General features: G+C 46.9%; 1 protein-coding gene across 1 annotated transcript in view; it reads right to left on the bottom strand.

The window, feature by feature from the left end:
* The window catches only part of mast1a (microtubule associated serine/threonine kinase 1a), a 54,459-nt gene that overhangs the window by 15,868 nt on the left and 21,177 nt on the right, over positions 1 to 17,414 (bottom strand). Inside the window, 7 exon segments of the mRNA XM_076991794.1 lie at positions 2,484 to 2,616; positions 2,807 to 2,945; positions 8,478 to 8,686; positions 10,011 to 10,087; positions 13,861 to 13,928; positions 15,351 to 15,448; positions 15,575 to 15,645. Coding sequence (XP_076847909.1) covers positions 2,484 to 2,616; positions 2,807 to 2,945; positions 8,478 to 8,686; positions 10,011 to 10,087; positions 13,861 to 13,928; positions 15,351 to 15,448; positions 15,575 to 15,645 — 795 coding nt within the window.

Raw genomic sequence — 17,414 nt, forward strand, 5'->3', positions numbered from 1 at the left:
TAATTCTCCACACTGTCCTTTCCAAAGTTCCAAGGTTTGAGATGGTACACACACACGCACGCACGCACGCACACACACACACACACACACACACACACACACTAACATACACACATATTTTAAAAGGAGTGCAACATACAGTGTGATATGTTGTATAGTATTCTTAAATGTTAAAAAACAGTATACACATTCTGAAACGTCCATATAAATCTTGACAAGTGTTTTCTCATCTGGGAGATGAGATGAGGTGACACCTGACACACACAATATGGAGAGGTAGAAGGGACCCCGGTGTGTGTGCAAGGCAATTTATAATAAACACTTAATATTACTACTACTATTATTATTATTATTATTATTATTATTGTTATTATTAATAATAATTATTAGTAATAATAATAATAATAATAATAAGTATTATAAATGTTAGTATTGACATAACGAGTTTGTTTTGGATAAATCATCTAAAACAAAGTGTCATTTTTGCAGCTAAACAATTACGCAATAATACACGAGAGGGAGTGCTATAACGTGTAATATTGGCACTGCTGTGCTGCGGTCGTAGGCACGAGGCCGCAGGCCTGTTTAGTTAAAAACACTCCGCCAGTTAAAATAGTTCCATTCAATGGCTCGCTGCTAAACTTACACAACACTGGAACAGCCTTACCCAATAAATATTATAGAGGTAAATATACACAAAAACAACTGTTGATAAAATTGTATTTATTAAAAATAAAGTACAACAATTATTGATAATGGATTTTTAACCAGGATGTAAATACATTAAAGAGCTCAGGATGTTTGTTTTACAGTATTAACTTCGTTTCTCTGCATTTCCAGCTCATCAAAATCATTGTTTGTAAGCGTGACAAACCTTGGCTCATTGGAGGAATGAGGCTGGTCATTTATAGCTTCATCCTCTAGTTTCAGATCGAAACAAATGCTTTCGAAGCCAATAGATTTAACGAACTCCCTGTAATTCATTTTGATAATGTTGCTGCTTGTTTGTAGTTGCGCTGTTTGGCTTGTAAACGCTGCTTCGTTGCTAAGTTACCTCTATGTGGCGGAGTAATACATGGAGAGCTTCTAACGTGCTATAACGTGTAATATTGGCACTCCTAGATCGCCTCTCAGCCAATCACATTGTAGGGTCGGAACTAACTGTGGTATAATCAAGGATATATAAGTATGGTGAAGTGTGATATGCTTCTACAGAACTGAGTAGAATGGTTCTATGGAACAGTATGGTAGGCTTCTATGGAACACCGTGCGTGGTATGCTTCTATGGAACTGCGTGGTATGCTTCTATGGAACAGTATGGTAGGCTTCTATGGAACAGTGTGGTAGGCTTCTATGGAACAGTGTGGTAGGCTTCTATGGAACAGTATGGTATGCTTCTATGGAACAGCATGGTATGCTTCTATGGAACAGTATGGTATGCTTCTATGGAACAGTATGGTAGGCTTCTATGGAACAGTATGGTATGCTTCTATGGAACAGCGTGGTAGGCTTCTATGGAACAGTGTGGTATGCTTCTATGGAACAGTGTGGTATGCTTCTATGGAACAGTGTGGTATGCTTCTATGGAACAGCATAATATGCTTCTATGGAACAGTGGCATGTCCATAATAACATTGACAAATATGTATGGAAAAATTTTAGACCTTGTACTTGATTGTCAATGTCAGTTGTACATTGTGGGTAAATCACATGGTAAATTATTCTATATATCATAAATCCAGGGATAGGCTATTCTTATTTCTTAAAATAGTCTTTGTTGAAATGCAATGTAATATCAGCACTGAATTGGCAACACCACTCTCTGGCGCTGGCCCTGAAAACCCATGTTGTTTATACTATTATAACCAAGATCCTGATCCACCTGAAATTCTGTGAAAAAAAAAAAACAAAAATAAACCATGAAAGCCACAAATATCCTGTCAGACCTTAAAGAAGACATGGTCGAACAAGACCAGATCTCCCAGGTGGGAAACTGAAGGTCAGTGGTCTGTTGCATGTAGCAGTTGACTTCTTACATAGACCATGTGATTCCACACGCAGTTTGGATTGGCTGTTTGATGTCACATTGAGCTATTGCTGCCCTTAGCTGCAATAAACACTGGCTCTGCTGTCATGGCTTCTGCTGCAGAACACTTCACCAGAGTACAAACTCCACCCCACCCACCACCGAAACAGCCAATGAGAACAGTGGTCGTTAACATACATAAACCACCAAAATGTCCTCGTCTTCACAGAGGAGAAACTGACAGAGCAAACACATAATATCCAAAGCTAATTGGATGCTTTCTGATTCCGATTCCCTTCCTAAGACGTCTATCACAGAACACAGGGATCCGCACTAAACTGAAAAAAAGTGTAAAATGTATCTCCTTTAAAATAATGTCGTACTTTTTCCCTAAGTAGTGAGGCATACATAGTTGCGCTGAGCATTCGCCCCGCCCCGGAGGAGTAGCCAGACATACCTGTTTGTCCAGGAACTCGCGAGCGTCCTTCTCGATGTGGCCCTCGTACAGATTGGTGGTGAGGTTCATCAGACCCATCTTGGATAGTCCGAAATCCGTCAGCTTGATGTGCCCCATGGACGTGATGAGCAGGCTGAGGTGCACAATAAGTACAGAGCTTTGTGACACAGCACAAAAACTGATCCAGAATCAGACTTATGACGTGATGAGCAGACTGATGGCACATTAGGCCCGGAGCTCTGTGACAGTTTGCAACACTGATCCAGAATCAGACTGGACTTCCATCTTCACCGGTTTGAAGGTGTCCCAGCCTCATTACTCACTTGTCCGGTTTGAGGTCTCTGTGTACGATGCCGTAGTTATGTAGATACTCCAGGGCCAGGACGGTTTCAGCAAAATACATACGAGCCAGTTCCACAGATAACGCGCCGATGTTCTTTAACAGGGTGGCACAGTCTCCCCCTAATGGACAACATGTTTACATAGTTTCGTTTAGGAAATGTAGTCTATGCATAGACTGGATAAATAAGCAATCAATTTAGTGAATGATCAGTGGCTGGAAGGATAGAGCATATTTTCCATCAGGCTCTGGTGTTGAGACTGTTTCTAATCTGGTCCATCAGGGATTGTTTCTAATCTGAGCCGCTGTGGATGAGTTTGAGCAGCAGTGAGATCAGCTGTGGCTGTGTTGACAGTGGAGAGCAGTAGTGAGATCAGCTGTATATGATTTTTGGCAGTGGAGAGCAGTAGTGAGATCAGCTGTTTATGATATTGGGCAGTGGAGAGCAGTAGTGAGATCAGCTGTATATAATATTGGTCAGTGGGGAGCAGTAGTGAGATCAGCTGCATATGATATTGTGCAGTGGAGAGCAGTAGTGAGATCAGCTGTATATGATTTTTGGCAGTGGGGAGCAGTAGTGAGATCAGCTGCATGATATTGTGCAGTGGAGAGCAGTAATGAGATCAGCTGTATATGATATTGGGCAGTGGAAACCAGTAGTGAGATCAGCTGTATATGATATTGGGCAGTGGAGAGCAGTAGTGAGATCAGCTGTATTTGATATTGGTCAGTGGAGAGCAGTAGTGAGATCAGCTGTGTATGATATTGGGCAGTGGAGACCAGTAGTGAGATCAGCTGTATATGATATTGGGCAGTGGAGAGCAGTAGTGAGATCAGCTGTATTTGATATTGGTCAGTGGAGAGCAGTAGTGAGATCAGCTGTATATGATTTTTGGCAGTGGATAGCAGTAGTGAGATCAGCTGTATATGATTTTGGGCATTGGAGAGAGCAGTAGTGAGATCAGCTGTATTGATTTTTGGCAGTGGGGAGCAGTAGTGAGATCAGCTGCATATGATATTGGTCAGTGGAGAGCAGTAGTGAGATCAGCTGTGTATGATATTGGGCAGTGGAGACCAGTAGTGAGATCAGCTGTATATGATATTGGGCAGTGGAGAGCAGTAGTGAGATCAGCTGTATTTGATATTGGTCAGTGGAGAGCAGTAGTGAGATCAGCTGTATATGATTTTTGGCAGTGGATAGCAGTAGTGAGATCAGCTGTATATGATTTTGGGCAGTGGAGAGAGCAGTAGTGAGATCAGCTGTATTGATTTTTGGCAGTGGGGAGCAGTAGTGAGATCAGCTGCATATGATATTGTGCAGTGGAGAGCAGTAGTGAGATCAGCTGTATATGATTTTTGGCAGTGGGGAGCAGTAGTGAGATCAGCTGCATACGATATTGTGCAGTGGAGAGCAGTAATGAGATCAGCTGTATATGACATTGGGCAGTGGAAACCAGTAGTGAGATCAGCTGTATATGATATTGGGCAGTGGAGACCAGTAGTGAGATCAGCTGTATATGATATTAGTCAGTGGAGACCAGTAGTGAGATCAGCTGTGTATGATATTGGGCAGTGGAGACAAGTAGTGAGATCAGCTGTATATGATATTGGGCAGTGGAGAGCAGTAGTGAGATCAGCTGTATTTGATATTGGTCAGTGGAGAGCAGTAGTGAGATCAGCTGTATATGATATTGGGCAGTGGAGACCAGTAGTGATATCAGCTGTATATGATATTGGGCAGTGGAGAGCAGTAGTGAGATCAGCTGTATTTGATATTGGTCAGTGGAGATCAGTAGTGAGATCAGCTGTATATGATATTGGGCAGTGGAGAGCAGTAATGAGATCAGCTGTATATGACATTGGGCAGTGGAGACCAGTAGTGAGATCAGCTGTATATGATATTGGGCAGTGGAGACCAGTAGTGAGATCAGCTGTATATGATATTAGTCAGTGGAGACCAGTAGTGAGATCAGCTGTGTATGATATTGGGCAGTGGAGACCAGTAGTGAGATCAGCTGTATATGATATTGGGCAGTGGAGAGCAGTAGTGAGATCAGCTGTATTTGATATTGGTCAATGGAGAGCAGTAGTGAGATCAGCTGTATATGATATTGGGCAGTGGAGACCAGTAGTGATATCAGCTGTATATGATATTGGGCAGTGGAGAGCAGTAGTGAGATCAGCTGTATATGATATTGGGCAGTGGAGAGCAGTAGTGAGATCAGCTGTATATGATATTGGGCAGTGGAGAGCAGTAGTGAGATCAGCTGTATTTGATATTGTGCAATGGAGAACAGTAGTGAGATCAGCTGTATATGATTTTGGGCAGTGGAGAGAGCAGTAGTGAGGTCAGCTGTATATGACATTGGGCAGTGGAGAGCAGTAGTGAGATCAGCTGTATATGATTTTGGGCAGTGGAGAGAGCAGTAGTGAGATCAGCTGTATATGATATTGGGCAGTGGAGAGCAGTAGTGAGATCAGCTGTATATGATATTGGGCAGTGGAGAGCAGTAGTGAGATCAGCTGTATTTGATATTGTGCAATGGAGAACAGTAGTGAGATCAGCTGTATATGATTTTGGGCAGTGGAGAGAGCAGTAGTGAGGTCAGCTGTATATGACATTGGGCAGTGGAGAGCAGTAGTGAGATCAGCTGTATATGATTTTGGGCAGTGGAGAGAGCAGTAGTGAGATCAGCTGTATATGATATTGGGCAGTGGAGAGCAGTAGTGAGATCAGCTGTATTTGATATTGGTCAGTGGAGAGCAGTAGTGAGATCAGCTGTTTATGATATTGGGCAGTGGAGAGCAGTAGTGAGATCAGCTGTATATAATATTGGTCAGTGGGGAGCAGTAGTGAGATCAGCTGCATATGATATTGTGCAGTGGAGAGCAGTAGTGAGATCAGCTGTATATGATTTTTGGCAGTGGGGAGCAGTAGTGAGATCAGCTGCATGATATTGTGCAGTGGAGAGCAGTAATGAGATCAGCTGTATATGATATTGGGCAGTGGAAACCAGTAGTGAGATCAGCTGTATATGATATTGGGCAGTGGAGAGCAGTAGTGAGATCAGCTGTATTTGATATTGGTCAGTGGAGAGCAGTAGTGAGATCAGCTGTGTATGATATTGGGCAGTGGAGACCAGTAGTGAGATCAGCTGTATATGATATTGGGCAGTGGAGAGCAGTAGTGAGATCAGCTGTATTTGATATTGGTCAGTGGAGAGCAGTAGTGAGATCAGCTGTATATGATTTTTGGCAGTGGATAGCAGTAGTGAGATCAGCTGTATATGATTTTGGGCAGTGGAGAGAGCAGTAGTGAGATCAGCTGTATTGATTTTTGGCAGTGGGGAGCAGTAGTGAGATCAGCTGCATATGATATTGGTCAGTGAAGAGCAGTAGTGAGATCAGCTGTGTATGATATTGGGCAGTGGAGACCAGTAGTGAGATCAGCTGTATATGATATTGGGCAGTGGAGAGCAGTAGTGAGATCAGCTGTATTTGATATTGGTCAGTGGAGAGCAGTAGTGAGATCAGCTGTATATGATTTTTGGCAGTGGATAGCAGTAGTGAGATCAGCTGTATATGATTTTGGGCAGTGGAGAGAGCAGTAGTGAGATCAGCTGTATTGATTTTTGGCAGTGGGGAGCAGTAGTGAGATCAGCTGCATATGATATTGTGCAGTGGAGAGCAGTAGTGAGATCAGCTGTATATGATTTTTGGCAGTGGGGAGCAGTAGTGAGATCAGCTGCATACGATATTGTGCAGTGGAGAGCAGTAATGAGATCAGCTGTATATGACATTGGGCAGTGGAAACCAGTAGTGAGATCAGCTGTATATGATATTGGGCAGTGGAGACCAGTAGTGAGATCAGCTGTATATGATATTAGTCAGTGGAGACCAGTAGTGAGATCAGCTGTGTATGATATTGGGCAGTGGAGACAAGTAGTGAGATCAGCTGTATATGATATTGGGCAGTGGAGAGCAGTAGTGAGATCAGCTGTATTTGATATTGGTCAGTGGAGAGCAGTAGTGAGATCAGCTGTATATGATATTGGGCAGTGGAGACCAGTAGTGATATCAGCTGTATATGATATTGGGCAGTGGAGAGCAGTAGTGAGATCAGCTGTATATGATATTGGTCAGTGGAGATCAGTAGTGAGATCAGCTGTATATGATATTGGGCAGTGGAGAGCAGTAATGAGATCAGCTGTATATGACATTGGGCAGTGGAGACCAGTAGTGAGATCAGCTGTATATGATATTGGGCAGTGGAGACCAGTAGTGAGATCAGCTGTATATGATATTAGTCAGTGGAGACCAGTAGTGAGATCAGCTGTGTATGATATTGGGCAGTGGAGACCAGTAGTGAGATCAGCTGTATATGATATTGGGCAGTGGAGAGCAGTAGTGAGATCAGCTGTATTTGATATTGGTCAATGGAGAGCAGTAGTGAGATCAGCTGTATATGATATTGGGCAGTGGAGACCAGTAGTGATATCAGCTGTATATGATATTGGGCAGTGGAGAGCAGTAGTGAGATCAGCTGTATATGATATTGGGCAGTGGAGAGCAGTAGTGAGATCAGCTGTATATGATATTGGGCAGTGGAGAGCAGTAGTGAGATCAGCTGTATTTGATATTGTGCAATGGAGAACAGTAGTGAGATCAGCTGTATATGATTTTGGGCAGTGGAGAGAGCAGTAGTGAGGTCAGCTGTATATGACATTGGGCAGTGGAGAGCAGTAGTGAGATCAGCTGTATATGATTTTGGGCAGTGGAGAGAGCAGTAGTGAGATCAGCTGTATATGATATTGGGCAGTGGAGAGCAGTAGTGAGATCAGCTGTATATGATATTGGGCAGTGGAGAGCAGTAGTGAGATCAGCTGTATTTGATATTGTGCAATGGAGAACAGTAGTGAGATCAGCTGTATATGATTTTGGGCAGTGGAGAGAGCAGTAGTGAGGTCAGCTGTATATGACATTGGGCAGTGGAGAGCAGTAGTGAGATCAGCTGTATATGATTTTGGGCAGTGGAGAGAGCAGTAGTGAGATCAGCTGTATATGATATTGGGCAGTGGAGAGCAGTAGTGAGATCAGCTGTATATGATATTGGGCAGTGGAGAGCAGTAGTGAGATCAGCTGTATTTGATATTGTGCAATGGAGAACAGTAGTGAGATCAGCTGTATATGATTTTGGGCAGTGGAGAGAGCAGTAGTGAGGTCAGCTGTATATGACATTGGGCAGTGGAGAGCAGTAGTGAGATCAGCTGTATATGATTTTGGGCAGTGGAGAGAGCAGTAGTGAGGTCAGCTGTATATGACATTGGTCAGTGGATAGCAGTAGTGAGATCAGCTGTATATGATTTTGGGCAGTGGAGAGAGCAGTAGTGAGGTCAGCTGTATATGACATTGGTCAGTGGAGAGCAGTAGTGAGATCAGCTGATCTGTTTGTCCCACACAGCAGAGCAACTCTGACATGAGCGCCAATGTGTCACTGTACACACACAGAAGGTGACAAAACTCTCCGCTGACTGACAGGGAACAAATGAACAAGAAACCAAGAGAGTGTTTTGTATAGTCATGCCAACAAAGCCATCTTCACCTAACAGAGGGAGGGGGGATCTTTAATATACTTCATGACCACCACGTCTTACCCTCCACATACTCCATGACCATACAGAGGTGCCTGCGTGTCTCGAAGGAGCAGAACATGCTGACGACGAAGGGGTTCTGAGCGAAGGTGAGGATGTCCCGCTCCACAAAGGCCTGCTGGACCTGGTTCCTCAGGATCAGGTTCTGCTTGTTGATCTTCTTCATGGCAAATCGCTGCCTTGTCTCCCTGTGCCTCACCAGATACACCGCACTACCAGTGATGGAGAGGGAGAGAGGGAGGATGGAGAGAGGGAGGAGAGGGAGAGAAAAAGAACAGAGGGATATAGAAACCAAAATATTAAAAACAAACTGTCTGACTCAGATTTTTATTTATTTTTTTAGGAAAGTGCATTTTTTTTGCAGTTACCACATACAAACTCTGTCACCTCAATCTGCAAAAAACCCCTCTGTGTACCCAAGCAGAAAGGACTGTGTTCTTAGTGTTGCGATGACTTTTAAATGTGTGGCATTTCTCAGCTGCACTTCCCCACAGAGACAAACACAGTGCCTCGCTCGTCTCTGGCAGAGGGAACCCCAGCTAGCGGATACAGGTTAGTCTTAAATGCTCTTGATCTCAGGATCCTGCGTGAAGACCTGGCTGGGGAACTCACATGACGCTAAGGCGCCTTCTCCCTTCTGCTTTGCTGTGGAACAATTCAGAGCGCTCGAAAGATCTAAAAATACATTTCACTCACTTGCCAGGAATTGTTACAAACAATCCCAGAAGCACCCAGGGCTGAGAGGAGCACCGTCAGGGTTCTCAATCCATCTGGTTCTGAATCATGACAGTGTGCAGTCTTCATACTTTTCAATCACTCAAAAATGTGTGTGTGTGTGTGTGTGTGTGTGTGTGTGTGTGTGTGTGTGTGTGTGCGTGCGTGCATAATTGGTTGCCAGGTTGTTTTGTTCTTTAAGTTTTTACCCAATTTTTCTCTCAACTTCAGTTGTTGCTCCTACACCCAACCCCTGTGACTCTCCTCTCTCCTACACCTACACCCACCCCTGTGACTCTCCCCTTTCCTACACCAGCTCCTAGCCGCAGAGGGTGTGGTGAGCTTCCGCAGAGATGCTTCTGGTTTGCCCAGCTGCCCACGCTGTGCCACGCTGACCTCACTCGCAGGAGAGCGCTAACGGCTCCCGTCGTGATTGGCTAGCGCCACTGCGATTGACAGAGCAATGCCAACCACAGCACAGTGCCAGCTCTGCTCCCTTGGACTCCGCCCACGGATGGCTGTGACATCATCAGAGCTCAAAACAGCAAACCCACGATGATGTAAGGCTTTTTCTGCTGCAGTACTGTATGAGTGTGAAAACCTGTCATATCACTAGTGCTGTATTTTAATTGAAAGACATTTAAAACATGAAATAAAGGACAACGTAAAGACAGACATAAGTGGAAATATTCAAAAACTAAAGGAAAGTTTATCAAAGTGTCTCAGCCGTCATCAGGAGTCTGTGTGTGCATGCATGTGTGTCTATATGTATATGAGACTGTGTGTGTATGTGTGTGTAAGCCTATATGTGTGCACGCTCACCCATAAGCCCCGTTGCTGATCAGCTTGATGGTCTGAAAGTCCGACTCGCATGGAGGTTTCATGGCCTTCAGCTTACCCTGAGGACCACAGTAGAACAACCACAGTAGAAGAACCACTGCTAAAGTCGCCCACGACCATCAGAACCAGTAAAAGAGCTGCAGAGCTGCCACTCCACACACACACTCCAACACCACCCTCCACACACTCCAACATCACCCTCCACACACACACTCCAACACCACCCTCCACACACACACTCCAACACCACCCTCCACACACTCCAACATCACAATCCACACACACACACACACACACTCCAACAGCATCCTCCACACACACACTCCAACACCACCCTCCACACACTCCAACATCACCCTCCACACACACACTCCAACACCACCCTCCACACACACACTCCAACACCACCCTCCACACACTCCAACATCACAATCCACACACACACACACACTCCAACAGCATCCTCCACACACACACTCCAACACCACCCTCCACACACTCCAACATCACCCTCCACACACACACTCCAACACCACCCTCCACACACACACTCCAACACCACCCTCCACACACTCCAACATCACAATCCACACACACACACACACACTCCAACACCATCCTCCACACACACACTCCAACACCACCCTCCACACACTCCAACATCACCCTCCACACACACACTCCAACACCACCCTCCACACACACACTCCAACACCACCCTCCACACACACACTCCAACACCACCCTCCACACACACACTCCAACACCACCCTCCACACACTCCAACATCACCATCCACACACTCCAACATCACCATCCACACACTCCAACATCACCATCACCCTCCACACACACACTCCAACACCACCCTCCACACACACACTCCAACACCACCCTCCACACACACACTCCAACACCATCCTCCACACACTCCAACATCACCATCCACACACACACTCCAACACCACCCTCCACACACACACTCCAACACCACCCTCCACACACACACTCCAACACCATCCTCCACACACTCCAACATCACCATCCACACACACACACTCCAACACCACCCTCCACACACACACTCCAACGCCTCCATTCACACACTCCAACACCACCTTCCACACACACACTGCAACACCTCCACACACACACTCCAACACCACCCTCCACACACACACTCCAACACCACCCTCCACACACTCCAACATCACCCTCCACACACACACTCCAACACCACCCTCCACACACACACTCCAACACCACCCTCCACACACACACTCCAACACCACCCTCCACACACTCCAACATCACCATCCACACACTCCAACATCACCATCCACACACTCCAACATCACCATCACCCTCCACACACACACTCCAACACCACCCTCCACACACACACTCCAACAACTCCATTCAAACACACTTCCACTCCACCCTCCACACACACTCAGTTCCACACAACCCCCCACACACACTCAGCCTTACACCACCCTCCACACACACTCAGTTCCACACAACCCCCCACACACACTCAGCCTTACACCACCCTCCACACACACTCAGTTCCACACAACCCCCCACACACACTCAGCCTTACACCACCCTCCACACACACTCAGTTCCACACAACCCCCCACACACACTCAGCCTTACACCACCCTCCACACACACTCAGTTCCACACAACCCCCCACACACACTCAGCCTTACACCACCCTCCACACACACTCAGTTCCACACAACCCCCCACACACACTCAGCCTTACACCACCCTCCACACACACTCAGTTCCACACAACCCCCCACACACACTCAGCCTTACACCACCCTCCACACACACTCAGTTCCACACAACCCCCACACACACTCAGCCTTACACCACCCTCCACACACACTCAGTTCCACACAACCCCCACACACACTCAGCCTTACACCACCCTCCACACACACTCAGTTCCACACAACCCCCCACACACACTCAGCCTTACACCACCCTCCACACACACTCAGTTCCACACAACCCCCACACACACTCAGCCTTACACCACCCTCCACACACACTCAGTTCCACACAACCCCCCACACACACTCAGCCTTACACCACCCTCCACACACACTCAGTTCCACACAACCCCCCACACACACTCAGCCTTACACCACCCTCCACACACACTCAGTTCCACACAACCCCCCACACACACTCAGCCTTACACCACCCTCCACACACACTCAGTTCCACACAACCCCCCACACACACTCAGCCTTACACCACCCTCCACACACACTCAGTTCCACACAACCCCCCACACACACTCAGCCTTACACCACCCTCCACACACACTCAGTTCCACACAACCCCCCACACACACTCAGCCTTACACCACCCTCCACACACACTCAGTTCCACACAACCCCCACACACACTCAGCCTTACACCACCCTCCACACACACTCAGTTCCACACAACCCCCCACACACACTCAGCCTTACACCACCCTCCACACACACTCAGTTCCACACAACCCCCCACACACACTCAGCCTTACACCACTCTCCACACACACTCAGTTCCACACAACCCCCCACACACACTCAGCCTTACACCACCCTCCACACACACTCAGTTCCACACAACCCCCACACACACTCAGCCTTACACCACCCTCCACACACACTCAGTTCCACACAACCCCCCACACACACTCAGCCTTACACCACCCTCCACACACACTCAGTTCCACACAACCCCCCACACACACTCAGCCTTACACCACCCTCCACACACACTCAGTTCCACACAACCCCCCACACACACTCAGCCTTACACCACCCTCCACACACACTCAGTTCCACACAACCCCCCACACACACTCAGCCTTACACCACCCTCCACACACACTCAGTTCCACACAACCCCCACACACACTCAGCCTTACACCACCCTCCACACACACTCAGTTCCACACAACCCCCCACACACACTCAGCCTTACACCACCCTCCACACACACTCAGTTCCACACAACCCCCCACACACACTCAGCCTTACACCACCCTCCACACACACTCAGTTCCACACAACCCCCCACACACACTCAGCCTTACACCACCCTCCACACACACTCAGTTCCACACAACCCCCACACACACTCAGCCTTACACCACCCTCCACACACACTCAGTTCCACACAACCCCCACACACACTCAGCCTTACACCACCCTCCACACACACTCAGTTCCACACAACCCCCACACACACTCAGCCTTACACCACCCTCCACACACACTCAGTTCCACACAACCCCCACACACACTCAGCCTTACACCACCCTCCACACACACTCCAACACCACCATGCACACACACTCAGCCAACAACCAACCACACACACACACACTCAGCCACCACCATCCACACACACACACACTCAGCCACCACCTCCACACACACACACACCACACACACTCTCCTACAGTAGATTATTAGCCTCACATTCAGCTGGGGGTAACGGTATGGACCGTTGGGTCACACATTCTCACACACTAAGCTCATTATTACAGTTTTTACAGCCATAACTTCAAATTATATATATTCCCAGTTGTTCATTAGAGCACACAGAAAACAAGGTAACAGGGTGAAAACACTCTCACTCACACACACACACACACTCACAGACACACACACACTCACACTCACACACACACACACACACACACACACACACACACAGACACACACACACTCACACACACACAACACACACACACACACACACACACACACACACACACAACACACACTCACACACACACACACGTGCGTTTTACCTCAGCTGAGTCATCGGTCTCAGGTGTGTGTGGTCCCTCACTGTCATAGCTGTCTAGGTTCACCATTTCTAGAGAGAAAAACAAACACAGCTGTTTCTCAGCTCTCATAAAGTCCTGATAAATGTCTTTAATGTGCTCGTGTTTATGGTGAGAAGAGCACCAGAGCCCTGAAAGTGGCTTGAGGGACATCCACCCAGCCAGTGCTGCTCTAACAAACAGATTCCTCATTCCTCGAGAGAGAGAGAGGAGAGAGAGAACAAGTGAGAGAAAGAGGTGAGAAACAAGTGTAGAGAGGAGGAATGGGAGTTCGTGCATCTGACACTAAGGAAAAGCAAGACAGAGATAGCAAGAGAGAGAGATGTGACAGGAAATGAGAAGGGAGAAGGAGAGAGAGGGAGTGCCATGGAGAAGAGGAGACGTCTGGCTGAAAAGAGCTAAATAAAGACATGAGAACTAAAAACCCACCACAGCACTAAAACCCACCACAGCACTCAAACCCACCATCAAACCCACTACAGCACTCAAACCCACCATTAAACCCACTACAACACTCAAAACCACCACAGCACTCCTAAACCCACCACAGCGCTCAAACCCACCACAGCACTCAAACCCACCACAGCACTCAAACCCATCACAGCACTCAAACCCATCACAGCACTCAAACCCACCACAGCGCTCAAACCCACCACAGCACTCAAACCCACCACAGCACTCAAACCCACCACAGCACTCAAACCCACCACAGCGCTCAAACCCATCACAGCACTCAAACCCACCACAGCGCTCAAACCCCATCACAGCACTCAAACCCACCACAGCACTCAAACCCACCACAGCGCTCAAACCCACCAACAGCACTCAAACCCACCACAGCGCTCAAACCCATCACAGCACTCAAACCCACCACAGCACTCAAACCCACCACAGCGCTCAAACCCACCCACAGCACTCAAACCCACCATCAAACCCATCACAGCACTCAAACCCACCACAGCACTCAAACCCACCACAGCCCCAGGGGCTGCGGGCCGCTCTGCAGAACCACTTCAGCTCATGTGATCTGCAGCAAAGACAGTAAGAACTCAGAGGCACCAGAGTGCTTAGTCAGTTACACAAGGACGACAGTTGATTCAGCTCCCAAAATGTCTGGTCTCAGAATAATAAGATGGCAGGTAAGGCTGTACTATTTAGAGCTGAGGCGATATTTTACAGCATGCAGACTAATTTTGGCAGGAGTGGTAATAGTTATCTGGTAGTGACTAAGACTCCTTTACTGTGTGCCTGCCTTTGTCTGCTTGAATCTGTCACTCTTTCTTTTTCTCCTCATGTTCTCTCCATCATTGTTGTTCTTCCAGCCTGTTGTTTTCTCAATCTCTCATTCCCACCATTTATGTGTGTGTGGTGTGTGTGTGTGTGTGTGGTGTGTGTGTGTGTGTGTGTGGGTGCATGCGTGTTTGTGTGTTTTTAGGGATGTGTGTGTGTCTCACCCTCCAGTGGGTCTCTGGTCAGTCCAAGCTGGCTGATAATGTAGCGTGGGATGTCCGTCTTCATTAGATGTCCCTCCTTAGCGTGGTCCTCTGCACTCCTGCACAAGGGGGACGAGTTTAAGTGTGACACACAAACAGGCACCTTTTATTACTAACATTAAATGAATACTTCACCAAAATGCTCGATTACTCAATCAAAGATCATTCATATAGTGCATTTTTACAACAGTTGTTGTTCCAAAGCAGCTTTAGAGTTGTCTGGGTCTAAGCCCCCTGTGTGTAACACTCCCTGGGCCTGAGACAAAGAAACCTCAGCAGAAAAGACTCAAATGGAGAACCCAGCCTCCTCGTTCGAACGGCATTAACACATCAACATCCCAAAATGATGAAGGAAACACTCAGCACACATAACGTGGAAATGGCATGGCTGGCGTGTGACAAGAGACCACAGTGCAAATTACCGCAAAGCCGAGGTGGTGTCGGACTTTGGTGGATTCCGTGGCTAATCGTGTGTGTGAGTGTGTCAGGGCCAATAGGGCGCATTAGCAGCTTTGGGGAAAGCTTAACAGTGATTAAAACCCAATGGATGCAGTGAAGTAAGATCCTGCCTCTCCCCGTTAACCACACCTCACACCATTAGCATTCTGGGGTCTGCTCATTATCACAATGCACATGGAGAACGTGCTAGCTATAGCCCACAGGCTAACGGCGTTGATGACGATACTCTGTCAGGATGTAGCTTCTACACTTGTCTTTTTCCTGTAGCCATTTAACAACCTCTCCTAATGTGTCTTAAAGAGCAAAAGTCACAATGTTGGATCAAGGTTGTAAGGGTTCACTGTAACACTGTAAGGGTTGTAAGGGTTCACTGTGGGGAGTGTGTGGTAAGTGACTGGAGAGTGTGTGTAGAGTGTTGGATTATGTGAGGAGTGTGTGTGAAGTGTGTGGAGTGTGTGTGGAGTGTCTTTCTCAGCGAGGATGAGGCAGACAGAAAAGTGACAGCCCTCTGTCCCTCATGGGCATTGATTAATGAACTCATGGAGAGAGAGAGAGAGAGAGAGAGAGAGAGAGAGAGAGAGAGAGAGAGAGAGCTGAGAGAGAGAGAGAGAGAGAGAGAGAGAGAGCGAGAGAGAGAGAGAGAGAGAGAGAGAGAGAGAGAGAGAGAGAGAGAGAGAGAGCGAGAGAGAGAATGTTGGGAAGATTACCCAGCAGACCAAGCAGCAGGGATGGGTTAACAGGAGCTGCAGGATCTGCCCATCACGCCACCTGAGTAGTTAATATTCCGCTTTGTGGCTCTGTGACATTCTCAACGTTCCCACCAGGAGAAAACACCGGAGGACTGAACATTTGTCACGGGTACCTGGAGCGTCTATTTGATCCCTTCTGCCTTGTTGCCTCCATCATAGCATGTATTACCGTCTCACGAAATGTTTTCATCCTCCATATTAAACACCTGACCCATTGTGACCTCATCAACCTAGTCACTATGGCGACTACAGAATTATGGAAATGGCAGGCTAGGAAGGAAGGGGCCAACCCAGTGATGGGCAGCTAGTCACTGAATAGGTGCAGAAAGGGGAGAACTGTCATCAGTTGGCCGTGGAAAGAATCAAGTGAACATGCGAAGCACAACTCTGTAATTCTTCGGTCACATAGACTACATTAGCATATAAACTAGGGGTGGGCATAGATTAATTTTTTTAATCTAGATTAATCTCACTGAAATCTTGAAATTAATCTAGATTAATCTAGATTAATCTATATTAAAATGGCTCATATGCGTGCTACCCAAGTAATGACTAAAAGTCATCTCCTCTTTCCAAAATGCATCAATGACTGCTTGAGGAAGCTGTTCTACTTTGATACTTGAAGAAAAAAAAACATGCTCAATAAAATATAGGCTACTCGTGTTCAACGGTTTATTCAGTTAAACATGAATTTGTAAGCCTACATACTGTACATTAAAAGGGGTTGATAACATGTTTATTCAGCTACACATGATATTTGAAATGTAAGCCAACATTTAGTACATTTAACCTCACGGATGTAATTGGGTGGGGGCAC

Source organism: Brachyhypopomus gauderio, unplaced genomic scaffold (genome assembly GCF_052324685.1).
Source record: "Brachyhypopomus gauderio isolate BG-103 unplaced genomic scaffold, BGAUD_0.2 sc86, whole genome shotgun sequence".
In the NCBI taxonomy this organism is placed as follows: Eukaryota; Metazoa; Chordata; class Actinopteri; order Gymnotiformes; family Hypopomidae; genus Brachyhypopomus; species Brachyhypopomus gauderio.